This window comes from Gymnoscopelus microlampas (assembly GCF_963454915.1).
Source record: "Gymnoscopelus microlampas genome assembly, chromosome: 8".
NCBI classification, from domain to species: Eukaryota; Metazoa; Chordata; class Actinopteri; order Myctophiformes; family Myctophidae; genus Gymnoscopelus; species Gymnoscopelus microlampas.
The window spans coordinates 26,859,478-26,875,597 of NC_139945.1; the positions used below are offsets into that span (position 1 = coordinate 26,859,478).

The 16,120-nt window shown below is 39.0% G+C and overlaps 1 protein-coding gene across 2 annotated transcripts; it reads right to left on the bottom strand.

Annotated features, from left to right (window-relative positions):
* Positions 1-1,020: 1,020 nt before the first annotated feature.
* Positions 1,021-12,157, bottom strand: mmp20b (matrix metallopeptidase 20b (enamelysin)). Of its 2 annotated transcripts, none has more exons than XM_084064951.1 (10): positions 11,968-12,157; positions 10,368-10,606; positions 9,757-9,896; positions 8,313-8,438; positions 7,617-7,775; positions 6,359-6,521; positions 5,626-5,759; positions 4,867-5,023; positions 2,520-2,623; positions 1,021-1,251 (listed from the first exon to the last, which is right to left on the bottom strand). In XM_084064951.1, the coding sequence occupies exons 1-10, from the start codon at positions 12,094-12,096 to the stop codon at positions 1,151-1,153; spliced, it is 1,452 nt and encodes a 483-aa protein (XP_083921077.1). In that variant the 5' UTR covers positions 12,097-12,157; the 3' UTR covers positions 1,021-1,150. The 2 variants fall into 2 exon arrangements, with proteins under 2 accessions (XP_083921077.1, XP_083921076.1); XM_084064950.1 differs by having other exon boundaries at positions 9,757-9,905.
* Between the last annotated feature and the right edge of the window lie 3,963 nt (positions 12,158-16,120).

Below are 16,120 nucleotides of genomic sequence, written 5' to 3' on the forward strand. Positions count from 1 at the left end.
TGAGAGCACAATGAGGTTATTGGGCAATCACGTGGGCCCAAAGCCCTCAACCTACCCCAATTTTCAGGAGGCTTTGTGGTTTAAAAATCATCTTTGAATGGAATGTCTACATACCATGTCTGGTCTACTCTACAAGATATTATAGAATGCAACAGGCTGCACACAACATGCTTCGTGATAGAGGCTTATGGTGTCAAATGAAATGCAAACCGGTGTGTTTGTAGGTACTGTTTGTTGCTGTGTTAATTTTGTCGACTATGACGAAACATGTTCGCCGACTAACTTTTTTCACTGATGAAAACTAAATAAAAACTAAGCTATGATGACTAAAACTAAGACTAAATATATTGACAATTTCGTCAACAAATTAAAACTAGACTACAATGTTATAGGGAGGGACGAGTGGAGAAGAGATCCAGTAGAACTAAGACAAGTATGTTTGGTAGTGCTCGGCTTGTAGATCGGCTATTTTCAGCATACAACCAAGTGTAAAATCAGGCATTACGACGCCATCAAGTATACCGCCAAAATACATTTTAGTAGACAAAATCAACTGTAGTTTTAATCGACTAAAATCTTATTATTTAGTGAACTAAAACTAGACTAAAATTAAAACATTTCAGATGACTAAAAAATATGACTGTCAAAATGAACACTGCGTTGTTTGCAAGGGGTTTAGAATCATAACTAAAGAAAATATAGACATTATCAGATGAACTGTAAACGTTCTATTGTGATCACTTACTGTACTGTAGATACCAAACCTGTACGGTGAAACCTGTACTACACTGTAATACAACTGTTCTGCATGTGTAGCGTGGGAAAACTATTGTAGTCATCACCACCACAGTGATGATGCACGGTATATTACTGCAGATCAAAGGAATTCATATAAACTCACCACAGACATCAGACAACTCTGCTCGGAGCATTTCGCAGTGGTCTAAATATCAAAACCACACATATGCTTGCTAGACATTCTAGATCCTTTATTTGGACAAAATGATGGCCACAGTGGTTCTGATAAATACAATATTTTAATGATAAATAAGGCTTGGAACACTTCACACAATGTTTTTTTTTTTTTCTCTAAGTGCTATAATCAAGTTTATTGGAGCATTTCCTCGACACTCTTTATGGAAGAAGGATTTCAACATCCCAGCCAGGTGTTTGTTTTCTCAACTCCCACCACGTGCTGCTGGGTGTAGTCGTATTTGAAGACTTGTGGTCCGACAAAGAAGAAGATAAAACCTAGGATGACAAAATACAAATCTTCAGAGGTTTTACAGCGTGTTAAATACATCAAGATTTTTTTATCAAGTTTTCAATTAATTGTAGTGGAGTAAAAGTACAATATTTGTCTCTGAGATGTAGTGTAGTACAAGTAAAAGTATAGACAATTGGAAATACTAGTAAAAGTAAAAGTACCTCATAAATGTACTTAAGTACAGTACTTGAGTAAATGCACTGAGTTACTTAGTTACTTTACGCCACTGATGATGATAATAGCTATAGAAACAGCTTGACGCTTTATCTATATACGTTGTCACGCAGCGGTGTCGTTCGCAAAAAAAAAAACATTACATTTCACTCAATTATATCCAGACACCATAGAAGTATAAAATGTTCATTTTTGCTATTGAAGTAACCACATATATGAGGTTCAAGAAAACAATGATATAGTGTAAAATGATAGCGCAGGTCCTTGAACAACCCCAGTGCCAAACACATGATGCTGCATGTCTGTGAATTAGCATTCTTATGCCCGTGACAGCTAGTGTATTTATGTTGCAAAAGACCCTGAAGGTGTAGACAGTTTGTTCAGTTGGCTGACAAGATTGCTCCATTCACTTAACTAAACCAACATGGACCAGTCTGTCAACTCCAGCTATGTTAAATGGATGGTGTTGAACACATTTGACCCGACTGTTTTGGGAAACTACCACTTTTAACATCGGCAGCTAAATGTGTTTAAAAAAAAAAACTTAAGGGAAGACTTCTTTTCAAAATAAGATATCCACCAAAAAGTGAACACTCAAATGTGTCCAGATAATTGCTGGCAACAGCAAAGTCCTTGAGCTCTTGTTTTATTGGATCTTGTTTATTTGATACACTTATTTGTTTCAGCTCTTGCTCATTTGACTTTCCTATTTGTCTCATCTGTTTAAGAAAGTAGGTAGCTGATATATTGCACGTTTACCTTAGCTCTAGGTATACTCTTAGTTGCTTGTTTTAGAAGAGAATGCACTTAAGACTTCTGGTGATTAGTAGTTTTCTTGCCTAGCTATGTTCAATACACTTATTGTAAGTCGCTTTGGATAAAAGCGTCTGCTAAATGACTGTAATGTAATGTAATGTAATGTCCTTGTGACCTTGAGATATTGTAATGAATTGCCATTCTTTTACCATAACACATCGAATGGCATCCTCCAATTGTTTAACAACCAACACAAATGAAACAATACTTCTTCTGTGGAAATAAAATACAAGAACAGCAAAAAAACAAGAAAATGGCTCACCATCTTTTTGAAGTGCTGCGCTTATTGTAGTGTTGAGTCCTGGGAAGTCCTCACTGATGTATTTTGGGTAACCGACATCCATGACTCTTCGGTTTTCATTGAAACTAAAGCCATAACATAAACAATGGGTATTACACAAGTAATTACAAACTGTAACCTAGTAAACTAAACTTAGAAAAATAAATGTGTTCATAGTTACTGTCAATGTGGCCACATCAAAAAAGTTAAGTTTAAATGAAGTCCCTGAACACGGTCCCTCCTACTGTATGCCTAAAGATAATTTCTGATTTATTCATTATAAACTTAAAGTCATACTTTGTTGCTGTTATAGAACAGAAGTTCTATAACAGTTTCGCTAGTAATACATTTCAGAGAAAAAATATATACACACATTTAGAGAAGTGGTCACACAACACAGTTATATGTGCAATGATTATTGTGAAAGATATCCCAGTGAACAATTATATTTAAAATATATATATCTTAATTTCAAAATCTGTACTGTAAAATAGCGATTTAACTTTTAGAGCAACGCAGTTTCTAAATGAATTACATTCATGTTTTAAACCATCTTCAAAGCATTAGTTCATTGCTCGTTTTTCAAAAGTGGAAGATCGCAAGCAAGTGTGAGATACAATGTCCACGCTTTGATCTCCTCCAGACTTGACTATTGTAATGCACTTTATTCAGGGATTAGTAAGCAAAATATTCAAAGACTGCAACTGATACAAAACGCAGCTGCTAGGCTCCTGACCCGCACAAAGAGAGGTGAGCACATTACACCAGTCCATGCGGCCCTTCATTGGTTACCTGTGAGTTTTAGAATTGATTTTAAGATTTACTGCTTGTTTTTAAAGCCCTAAATGGTCAAGCTCATGCGTATATGTGATCTTTTAACTCCTTATAAGCCAGGCCGCTGCCTGAGATCATCCAGCAGGGCCTTATTGACGGTACCAAAGTCTCACCTTGTTTCAAATCTCTTCTAAAAACTTACCTCTATTGCACAGCTTTTTCTTAGATTATGAATTGTTGTACTGTTTATGCAATTATAATGTCTGTTTTAACTGTTGTTATTGTAAATCACTTTGTTTTTGAAAGGGGCTATATAAATAAAGTTATTATTATGTTACCATAGCATGATGCTGGACTTAATCCAGATGTGTGTGTGTGTGTGTGTGTGTGTGTGTGTGTGTGTGTGTGTGTGTGTGTGTGTGTGTGTGTGTGTGTGTGTGTGTGTGTGTGTGTGTGTGTGTGTGTGTGTGTGTGTGTGTGTGTGTGTGTGTGTGTGTGTGTGTGTGTGTGTGTGTGTGTGTGTGTGTGTGTGTGTGTGTGTGTGTGAGAGTGAGTGAGTGAGTGAGTGAGTGTAGTTGTGCGTGCGTGCGTGCGGGTGTGTGTGTGTGTGTGTGCAGAGCTGCAGATGGAATTCCCTAACCTACCCCACCTCAGGGTGCAACCTGCATTCAGTACATACACACTTAAAGAATCTGTGGAGACTGAGAGCCATACTTCCAACTTTTCCCAAGTAAACCAAAACCGTCTGTGCACTCAAATGGCCATACAGCACATGCAGGGAAATCCTATAATGCAGTGGTTTACAACCGTTTCTGGCTCAGTATCCACTTGTAAAACCTTGAAAGCGTCCGCGGCGCACCCAACTGACCACGTAAACACGCCAGCTGATTGGCTGCCGTGTTTACGTGGTCAGTTGGGTGGGCTGCGTGCATTTTCAGAGCATTTTTATTCTAATGATCAATCAATTGAATTATGTTTCTGCTTGGATCAATGCCAAAGTTGCTATTTGTTTTCCTTTTTTTTAATCTACTGTAAATTTACGAATTTGTAACCCATTTTTCACCCAGTGCCAAATGCTGAAGCTTGTAATCCTGGGCGCTGCTCTCCCTCTGCCAGCCTGGGGAGAGCCCCGAACTGAGCTCATGCCTCTCTCAATGCATGAGAAGTGAGCAGGCCACTTCTTATCACCTGACAGGGGGGAGGTTCCCCAGTAGGACGTAGCGTGCGGAAGGAACACGTTATTCCAACCAGTTCCTTTCCCCTCCATCAGGCGCCAGGGGGAGGCAGTATAGAGACCAAGTTGCTATTTTTCAAGGTTTTAAAGAAAGAAATACCATGATTTTTTCCCCCCCAATTCTCATCCTTTTCCACAAATCAGTATTTCTTAGTGTTTTGCCAGTTATTTGGGGGGCCCACTTGCAGTAACCTCATGGCCCACCAGTGGACCCCAGGCCCACAGGTTGAGAATCAATGCCATAACGGGTGAATTCCGTTTCGCATTTAAACGTGTCTGTCTCTCTCTCTGTGAGTTCATTCATTTGAACCGTTGTCTTACCTCCAGTAAATGTCGTGGATGAAGAACAAGGTGCGTCCCGTCTGCACGATGTGCACCGCTGCATCCACGTCCTGCACCCAGGTGGGGAAGCCAAAGTTGGTGAGAGGCTTGGGCTTCCCCTTTACCAGAGAGCCTTTCACCGTCCAGTACATGGATTCTGTCATGTGACATGAACCACTTTGTTTGAGATGTTAGAGGTACACAGTGGTGGAAAAAGTACTCACATTTTTTGCTTAAGTAAAAGTATCAATACTGCAATGTAGAAATACTCTGTTACAAGTTAAAGTCCGATAATCAAAATTTACTTGAGGAAAAGTACAAAAGTATTGGCATCAAAATATACTTAAAGTACCAAAAGTAGAAAGTACTCATTATTGCAGAATGTCCCTTTTCACAAGTTTTCAAATGTATAAAAATCTTTTGAAAATAGCAGATCTACAAGCTCACAATGCGTCGCATCGCAACGCATTGTGAGCTTGTAGTACTGTAGCTTCAAATGGCCGAAATGTATTGGATTGCAGTGGTTAATGTGTGTTATGCTACGCCAGCGGTTCGGGCCAAGATCGAACACAATCCTACAAGTGGAGTTCGACTATAACCTGTTGGAATCTTGATGTATTTACAGTTACATGACTTGGTTATGTGAATATAATGTGGGTTACCATTATCTTGACAACCTTCACAGTATGTCAATACATTTTACAGGAAATAATTTGATGCTGCGACTATATGGAGCAGAACGTTTTCAACTGGCTGTACCGTGGATGAGGTAAGCAGTGGATCTGCGAGGCACCCAGAAGGCAGCGTCGATGTTGGTTTCGATCTTAGGCATAAAGTTGGTGATGGGACCTTCTTTGATGTCTTGTTGCTTGTTATGTTTGATCCATAGATACCTGATGAGATAGTTACAGAAGAAAAACAGTGCGTGTCAATGTCTTCTGGAAGAGACCAAAGAGACCCAATTTCATCATGCTATTGTTACTGCTGCCAGTGGTGGAAAAAGTACTCACATTTTTTACTTGAATGTATAATACATTTGAATTACGTCTAATTCCTTTTTACTCCTTTAAAGGAGTAGTTTACCCAAACAATTACTTATTTTTCTATCAATTACACACCCCACGAAGCATTAAATTCATGGAGATTTTTTTTTGTTTTTGTCGGATTCCTAAGCCAATAATTTGATTACCGGTGGAAAAATGTATAATGTATACCGTAGGAGACACAAAGGAGTCTCCTACCGGAGAGACCACCGGTTATCAAATTATTGGCTTAGGAATGAGACAAAAACTAAACAATCTCTATGAATTCAATGCTCCGGGGGGGTGTAATTGATAGAAAGTAAGTATTTTTTTGGGTGAACTACTCCTTTAACTGCGTAAAACTTCATAAATAAGGGTTTCACCTCACTTTTACCTGTACCTGTGTTGTGACAGTAAAGTTGATTGATTGATTGATTGATTGATTGATTGATTGATTATCACAAGGTTACCTTTCTCTGAAAAAGAAGGTGGCATCCCCCACGGTTGACACGGCATCAAAGGACATGTCTGGGTCACATTTGTTCCTCATCAGACGAGGGGGAAAGAGAGAGCCTGACAGCCTGGGGTTGTACTGAGTGTTCCAGCTGTACTGAGGCCTGCGTCTGTTTGGACCTGAGAGAATAGCAGTGAGTGCGCACTTATATGTCTTTGGTTCTGCTTCACTTTGCTTTCAAACACAGCAAATATCAACTTAGCAAGCATTGTCTTTAGGGGTGATAGTGAGTGTTTTGAGTATAGTGCGACATCTGTGTGAGATGCATGATAATCAGTGGTGGAAAAAGTACTCACATTTTCTAATTAAGTAAAAGTATCAATACTGCAATGTAGAAATACTCTGTTACAAGTAAAAGGCCGTGTTCAAAATATTACTTGAGCAAAAGTACAAAAGTATTGACATCAAAATCTAAATATACTTAAAGTAGTTTTTTATCTTTTCATCTGGTTGGCAAGACCAGTGTTGATTTTGACAGCAAACTTTGATTCAATGTTATAGTCTTTTGAATAAAATTCGGTATAGTTTTAGTGATATTTTAGTCACCTGAAATGTTTTAGTTTTAGTCTAGTTTTATTCGATTATCATACAATTTCAGTCAACGAAATCTACAGTTGATCGACTAAAATCTATTTTTGGCAGGCCTTGATGGCATCGAAATGATTTTCACTTAGCTGCATGCTGAAAATAGCCGATCTACAAGCTCACAATCCGTCGCACTGTGACGCGTTGTGAGCTTGCAGATCAACTATTTTCGGTCTGTGACACCTGCGCACACCCATGACTTGTCTTAGTTCTACTAGCCTTGTTCTCCGGGCTTTTATTGTTTAGTTTTGATAGTTGTACTGGATCTCTTCTCCACTAGTTCCTCCCAAACATTTTAGTAAATTTTTTTTTGTCAACAAAATTGTCAGTATATTTAGTCATAGTTTTAGTCATCATAGCTTAGTTTTCATTTAGTTTTCGTCAGTGAAAAAAGGTAGTCAACAGACATTTTTCGGCATAGTTTTAGTCGACTAAATCAACACTGGGCAATACTTGTCAGAAGGACTTGAGGTAAGACTCAGTCACAAGCGTTAGCTACCTAAATGTAAGACTTAAATGAAGTTCAGTTTTGTTTATTATTGGAGGATGTTGCCATACTGTGCTACAGTATGTGTAATCTGCATTAGAACCCCGATTATATTATTATATATCAAACAAACAATATTTACCATAAAGTGCATTGATACTTGCTACATCCTCTCTGGAGAGTATGTTGAGTGGACTAGATGATGTATATGTTGGATACATCAGTGACTCTGGGTTCCTGGAGTGTTTTAACCCCAAAGCATGACCGAATTCATGGGCGGCGACCACATACAGGTTGAATCCTGCAATAGTACAAAGAAAATGCTGTATATTAAAATACATCTCAGCGCTGATGCATAAACATGCTTCTCTTAAAGGGATAGTTCACCCAAAAAAAATCCTAAACCAATAATTTGATGACCAGTGGACCGGTAGGCAGCGGTTCCAGTAGGAGACACAAAGGAGACTCTTTGTGTCTCCTACCGGAAAAGTTGCCGGTAATCAAATTAGGCTTAGGAATGTGACAAAAACTAAAAAATATCCATGAATTCAAGTCTCCATGGAGTGACTAATCGATAGAAAAAAAGTCATTTCGGGGGTGAACTATCCCTTTAAGAACAACATTTCAGATTTCACATGACTTTGAATAAGTAAGCAAGCTTGTATGGTATTGAATGCTAATATGATTCTAGGGCACTATTTACTATAGAATCATTTTTCAATTATGTGTATTGGCACAATATTAATCTAGTCTATTGCATTATTCCATGTCACTTCCAAGTGTCCAAACAGGTAGAATTCCATACAGTGTATTAATATATAAATGGTTTCCACAGTACCTTTTCCTCCTGCGGCCCAGAGCTCAGAGTCATCAAAATGTGTGTCGCCACCAGTGCCCTCTCCTGGACCGTAAGCATGTGCCAGCGTGCCTCTGGGCCCATCGAATGGATACATGTCACCATGGGCTGCATGATCCAATCCAGGTAATGGAGAACACAGTAAACCACAGGGACAACTTACCAGTGGCGGAAAAAGTACTCACATTTTACTTATGCGAAAGTATCAATACCACAATGCAGAAATACTCTGTAAGGGCACGGTCATACCGCACTTTTATTTGACCTCTGGGGCGGAATCTGCCAATGCTTTGTCTATGCAAATGCGTGGATTCATCATGGTCTTGCGATGTTTTGACCATGAATCCACGCATTTGCATTGACAAAGCATTGGCAGATTCCGCCCCAGAGGTAAAGTAAAAGTGCGTACTTGTACTTGAGTAAAAGCAACAAAGTACCAAAAGTAAATGTTTGAAAATAGCAGATCTACAAGCTCACAACGCGTTGTGAGCTTGTAGATCGGCTATTTTCAAATAGCCTGGGTATAAAATAGGGCTCAAGTGGTTAATGTATGTTTTATAATATAATAATTTATATCTACAAAGTAACTAGTAACTAAAGTTTTAAAATAATTGTAGTGGAGTAAAAGTACAATATTTGTCTCTGAGAGTAGAAGTAAAAGTACTGAAAATTGTACTTTGTACTTGAGTATGTGTAGTTACTTTACACCACTGATTATACCAAAATAAAGCCCTCTGCTTACCTCACCTATGTACTGTGTAGCTCAGTGGTTAGGGCCTCGCACTAACACTGCCATAATGATGGGTGTGATTCCCACTGGGGCCTGCGCATGCTGCCGTACGTGTACTGTGGTTTATGATGAATATTTTGTTTCCTTCATTGTTATGTTTGATGCACTTTTGTATGAAACGTGTCCGTCCACTATCATCAAATGGCCACTATACCACCTGTTACCAGGAGTGGAAAAAGTACTCAATTTTTTTACTTAAGTAAAAGTATCAAGCAAAAAAAGTATTAAGTAAAAGTATCAAGCACAAGCTCACAATGCGTTGCGTTGTGAGCTTGTAGATTGGCTATTTTCAAATGGCAGAAATGTATATAGAGCTGAAGTGGTTTTGTAATAATAATCAAAATCTGCAAAGTAACTACTGTAACTAAAGTTTTCAAATATTTGTAGTGGAGGCAATATTTGAGATGTAGCGGAGTAGAAGTAAAAGTACCTCAAAATTGTACTTAAGTACAGTACTTGAGTAAATGTACTTAGTTACTTTACGCCAATGCCTGTTACACTGATGGTAACAGGCATTGGCGTAAAGTAACTAAGTGTTTTAATTTATCCGCTTGGAAAAAAATAAAACAGAAATTAAATGCCTACAAAATGAATCAATCCACTACTTTAAACCAAAGCAGGAGGTACTGTACTCACCATAGGTGACAAAGTCCACCATGATGTCAGCGTTGCGGGTGTATGACCTGACAAACGTCAGACCGCTGGCCCTCGCCCAAACACTGAGGGCTGACGCAACCAGAGAGTCCACAGTGCTGCGAGGTAAGTCTCTGGTGTACCTACCGATGCTGACACAGCAAAGCACAGCACACTGCATGTTACATTATGAAGAATTCCCCATCCAAAATTAGATCTAACAGTATCTACAGCAGTGGTTCTCAAACATTTCATGCCAAGGACCCCCAAATTGATTTGTAATTGGCCGCGCACCCCCACCTGAAAATATGTTGTGCCAGGGAGCCCCAGAAGCAAAGATTTGGGTTCAAAATGTTCACCTTTTAAAAAACAAATATCTTCCATCTATTACCCTCTTATGATCCAAATCACACATCCATTGTAATTCCATTGAATTTGGTCACGGACCCCCATCTCAAAACATTTGTAGAAGCGTCTGCTAAATGACTGTAATGTAATGTAATGTAATGTAATTAATAAAACAAAACTGAGATTGATTGATAGGCGTGGCATTTTTAAATAATTGGATTGTTGTTACTTACAATTCTTAGCTTACAAAGATCCTTGGGTTATACCTGTATGTGATGACATTCTTGTTCCATCGCGTTCCCTGGCTAAGATTGTATTCCTCCACGTCGGGGACCCCACAGCGAGGACTCTGCATCATGTCCAGCGTTTCTGGGTCCAGCGTACCCGTGGAGTTCAGCCCAAAGAACTGCTGCATGTCCTTGACCTTGGAGGTAAACGAGGGCCAGCTCCTTTTCCTGCGTCCGAAAGGCTCTTTCTTCAGGTTGTAGTACTGCTGGAGATATTCCTGTGTGGAAACATTCATCCGGTCCTTCATCATGTCGAGTGTTAGGCCTGTCACAATTATTACATAACCGTCTAATCGCAATTATTTGAGATAATCGCAATTATCGTTTCCAGGTTGAAATACGTTCAGCCATTTTCACATATTAAAAAAGCAGAAATAGCTGATCTACAATCTTAGAACGCTTCACGCGTTGTAAGCTTGTAGATCAGCTATTTCTGCTATTTTCACATCTATAAAAGTATTAAATGTGAATAATTTCTTTGTATATTTGACTTTTTTGTGCAATTTTTCATTATGAAGCCTAAAGGCAAACAGATTTTGATGTTCCAGTGTTCAACGCCAAACACACAATTAAATCGTTGATCGCAATTATTTGAGTTAACTTAAATGACGTAATGGTGACAGCCCTAGTTGAGTGATTGAAGACTAAACCTTGCACTATACAGTATATGCAACATTTTCTGCTGCATGTATGTGGAGTATAGTCTGTATATTCCAGAGTATTCTCCATTATAATCTATACATTCTTTCTCTATTGCTGTTAAAGTTATTACTTTTCTACTAATTCCTTGGTTTATTATCGTGCTTTTACATATATTGTTAGCACAGTATGTGGAGCATCATGTCACACCAACACTTCACTGCACATTCAGTACTTTGTACAGTATGAGTGATTGGCAAACAAAACCTCTTGAATCTGGAATCTTGAACTATATTCCCCCATGGAATACTTTTAAAAACAGAACAGGTGGTGAAGGGTCTAGATATGACAATTTAATATGCAGATTATACAGTATACTTTATAATACAATATCATCAGAGGCAATAATGTGTTAATGTGAAAATGTGAACACTCACACTAATATACTGTCTTGGAGAACACAATGTCAAGCTGTTATGTTTTAAGTTATGAGCCTTAGTTTATCCAAAAATATTACCCTACACCAAACAGAATGGAAGCTAAATATGTATAGCTCCCATTCATGCTTGGCGTAATACATTTAACACCAAAGGACTAAACCATAACCATAGACATACTAAGTGGGCGAGACAGGAGATACAGATGTTGCCACATAATGAATTAGGTGGCTTGGTCAAATCTAAAACCGGATGGTATAATTGCTGCCAAGACTCAGAGGCATGCCCGTTATTTACCTCCGCCCCCCCCACCCACGCAAAACACAAATGGATAAAAAGATCATCTCCATATCCCACTCACATTAAGAGACAGTTCCCGTGGAACTTAGATGGAATGTCATTCACAAAAGGATTTGTTTTCAAATCAGCATATAGGGTATCATTGTGCAACATGCAGTCCATTCCAAATATCTGTAATGAAGCCCATTCAATTATACACTTACTGTGGCGAGCTTCAGGTCACTCTGTGGCGCAGGAGAGGACCAGTCTCCCTCAGGAATGACTGTGGGTGCCGTGGAACATGGAACGGGTAGAACCAACACCAGGACAAAACAGCAGCAGGACAGCAACATGACATGCGTTTCCCACACCTCTAACACTACGGGAACTAGAGTGGCCAAGTTTTAAAAACGCACAGAGTTGCAAAGGAGTTTCTGGTTAATGAGAAAGCCTTTTAAATGGTTATTGTGACTCATACCACGCCAAAACCAAGGGAAGCCTCAGACAGTACTATGGAATTAGGGAGGGGTTTACTTACACCGGCCAAAGACAACCAAGAGGAGAGAAAAAAAAGAGGAGAGAAAAGGAAGGAACAAACCTTTCTTTTCATTTAACAAACATTTAGGTCATGTTTACTCCTTTGACCACTGAACATAACACAGATATGATCAATTCCATCTCTTTATTTATGACTGACATTTGTCATTCCCATCCAACTTTGCAGATGACTGGTGCCATGACTTGCATCAATCCATAACACCCAGGAGATTTTTGTTGGCAGTTTTCAGAAAACCAGTTACTGACTCACAGGTAATCCCAAATAAGTGGTGAAACTCTACTCTGCTCTTCGAATTGAGTTATTTTGCAGAATATTGAGTTGTTGTTTTTTGCCCATTAAGACAGGGAACACATATGTGTAACCACTTAAACCATTATTTTATACTTTGGCTATTCAAAAATAGCAGGTAAACAGTACAAGCTCTGCACTCAGATCTGCTATTTCTTTGAAAAATCGTGAAACTTTGTGCAAATCTTTGAATATATATATTTTTAAAACATCATTTGTAACTCAAATCTTTGCTTTTTTGGGGTCCCGGGAACTAAATATTTTGAGATGGGGGTCTATGACCAAATTCATATAATTGTGGGGGTCCTTGACATGAAAAAGTTTGAGAACCACTTAGCGACATACGGTATTCAGAAAACTGTTAGGATTTAGAATACATTTCTAGATGCGTTCCTGGATTGAATGGGTTAATGCACAAACTGAAATCTGATAAATGTATTTTCTCCATAGAAGATCTGTAGAGCACGGCCAACTCAACTAACCTACACACCATGGGTTCTGATGCAACACAAATGAACTGTGCTGTAATGTTTCAGTCCCACGCATTCTGCAGGCTCTCCCAAAATAATGGCATCAAAGCCTATTCTTGCCCCGTTTTAGAATATCCATGTAGATCCGTTCAATGAGAGAGCTCTATAAAAAGGACCCAAAACTGACTCTAATTGCAGGGAGGGATTTCGGGGCCTTCAAAAAAGAAAATGGCCGCCGGCCAGCATGCCTGGAGTGGTGAGGGTGGTTCCACGGTAAAAATTTAGGCTACAATTAGGCTTGATTGGCTGTTGTGGGCCTTTATATGACCTGTAGCATTCCTTCCTTTGCTAAGGGGAATGTGGACCTGCTTTTCCAGGATCCATTGTGCCCTCATGCAGAATTCCTCTTGGTCTGGTTTTGCGGGCATACATACGAGGTGGTGAAGTCAGTTCAGGCACCAGTGATCAAGAGAGCGGGACTGAGAGTTGTGAGGTTACAAGTTTGGGAAAGACCATTCAGACGTGGTAATTATGCTAGCTCAAGCATTACTGCATTGCCCCAAAGATACTTTTACACCAAGAAGGTGCCAGAGCTCTAACACTTCCGCTCGTTGCAAAGTGGCTGTTGTGTTGTCAGTCAGTCTGAGGACAATCAGCTGAGGGAAAGCATTGCTAAAAGAAAAGTGGCATGTTTTTGTTCTTGGACCAGTGGGTCTATCTCAAGAAAATATGTGCTGTAAGCGGAAAAGGATACTAGTTTAGATAATTTTATGAGAGAAAAGCTGGTGTAATTTAAACAGTGGTGGAAAAAGTAGGCGCCAATGTTTTACTTAAAGTAATACTAGGTAACTTTTTCAACAAAACTAAAGTTAAATTGTATATCTTTTGTGAGTGGCAAAAGTTTCAAAACACCCACTCCATGAATTTCACCCCCAAAAGCCTTTTATACATTTATTTTCTATTGAACGGTGATAGGGGTGTCTTTCCCGCGAAAATGACGTCATAATTCATCATAACTGACAGACAGTGTTATTTTTATGTTAATAGTCATAATTTGTTATAAACGTTTTGGGTGAAATGATTAAGAAATATCATATAGTTTTGTTTTGGATCAGTTTTTAATTTCTTCTGAAAAACTTAAAAAAATTACTTAGTTTAAGAAGGTGACAACACATATAGCATAAAACCAGCATAATACAGTATATGTACATGAGGAACTGTAACAGCAAGTATGATTACGCATTTCCTCCATACTTGATAGCTATATCTTTAAACAGAAGAAACAAGCCAGGTTCAGTTTTGCGTTCCTCTCAGGGGTTTCGCAATCCATAGCCTGAAGCTCATGAGCCAGAAAGGGCATGATGCAATGCTACAAGAACAAAGTTACACAATCTGCACTAGTAGTAACAGTTTATTTTTAACCACAAACAATGAACACAAAGAGCTTCAGGGCATGAAAGCTATGCACTATCAAAATGCCCCGACAGCAAGCGAAGGCGTACTGACAGGGAATCCAATGAAGCCATTTCATAACAGATCAAACCTCAACCTAATTATGCATTGTAATGTCTGATTTATACTTGGTTGAGCACCATGTCACACACACACGGAAAGTGCAGATCTACAAGCTCACAACGTGTCATGGCGTTTCATATTGTGACCTTGTAGATCTTGTAGATCTGAGATTTTTAAGAATTAATCATATGTCATTGACTGTGAGGTATTTCATAGAAGTGTCTGTTGCCTCAGAAAAATGTTCTCTTTATATGCCATTGTAGACCTAGATCATCAGTTTTGTGCAAGTACTGATATTTTTTGTTCTGCAATAATGTAGTCTGATAGATAGACATACTGATAGAAGTGTTTATATTATTCTAATGAACCTATAAATCTCCTAATTGTCCTCACTTGACAAATGATTGTGTAACATTGCATGGCTTTTGTCTGTGCATTGTCTATATCAGAGTAGTTCTATGCAGGACTCAATGCACTATTATAAGATGTACACCTTAACTTTTTTTATAATGTTATGTCAGACACAAAAATACCTTATTTTTTCATCATCACAACTATCAAAAATATTTGTGCCTTCTATTGCCATTCTTTGTTTTAAATTGTGTTGCTTCTCAATATCTGTGAACTCATAGATTATATGCAATACCTGGGACTGCAATGTTATTTAGTGAAGCTATCAAGGCAACACCCAAGGTATGCTGCTGCCATCCCAGAATGGTTTACTGAGTCTCTGCTGCCCTCCTGTGGTGACAATCTCTATAGACATAGGGCTACAGTTTCTAAATGGAGCTGAGTGGGCTGTGTGTGTGTGTGTACGTGCGTGCGTGCAGGGCCGGACTGGGACCAAAATTCAGACCTGGCATTTTGGTCTGAACCAGCCCACCACCCCCCGCACCAGAGACGTGCAGAGAGATATGGAGAGGCAGGGGCTGGAATTTCAAAAGGGCACATGCGCGCGCAGAAATTTTGCGGATATTCGTCGGATTCGGGTACTTTTTTACCCGTTTTTTGTTACTTTATTTCGGTTTTAGGGTTAGGGTTAGGGTTATAGATATATAATAAAAAGATTATTTAAAAAAACTTTTTTTAATAATTTTTTTTATTGGTGGCTTTGGATAAAACATTGGTGGCTATAGCCACCGAAGCCCCCGCCTAACGACGCCACTTATTCTTCTGTATAATGAGTACTTTTACTTAAGTAAAGAAATTGAGTACTTTTCCCACCACTGCTGACGCAGAGAGAGAGAGCGAGAGAGAGAGAGAGAGAGAGAGAGAGATATATAGGCTCCTGCTTGACAAGTAATTTCAAATTAACAGCTATATATATATATTTTTTGTCCATACATACCTAATCTGTCTCAAACAATTGGTCCGTGTTCTGCGTGCATTCACTGCGTTCAGTTGTGCCCTCAGTTAGGTTTCGATTGTGTATAATATACTTCGTTTGCCGGGCGGTATCGCGCACACAAAAAATAGCCGATCTACAAGCTCACAATGCCTGGCGTTGCGACGCGTTGTGAGCTTGTAAATCAACTATAATTCTGC

Coding starts and splice junctions, on each gene's coding strand:
- mmp20b (XM_084064950.1), bottom strand. CDS start 12,096: ATGTTGCTGTCCTGCTGCTGTTTTGTCCTGGTGTTGGTTCTACCCGTT. Junction 9,906..10,367: donor AAGAATGTCATCACATACAG/GTATAACCCAAG, acceptor TTGCTGTGTCAG/CATCGGTAGGTACACCAGAG. Junction 7,776..8,312: donor CTGGGCCGCAGGAGGAAAAG/GTACTGTGGAAA, acceptor GTACTATTGCAG/GATTCAACCTGTATGTGGTC.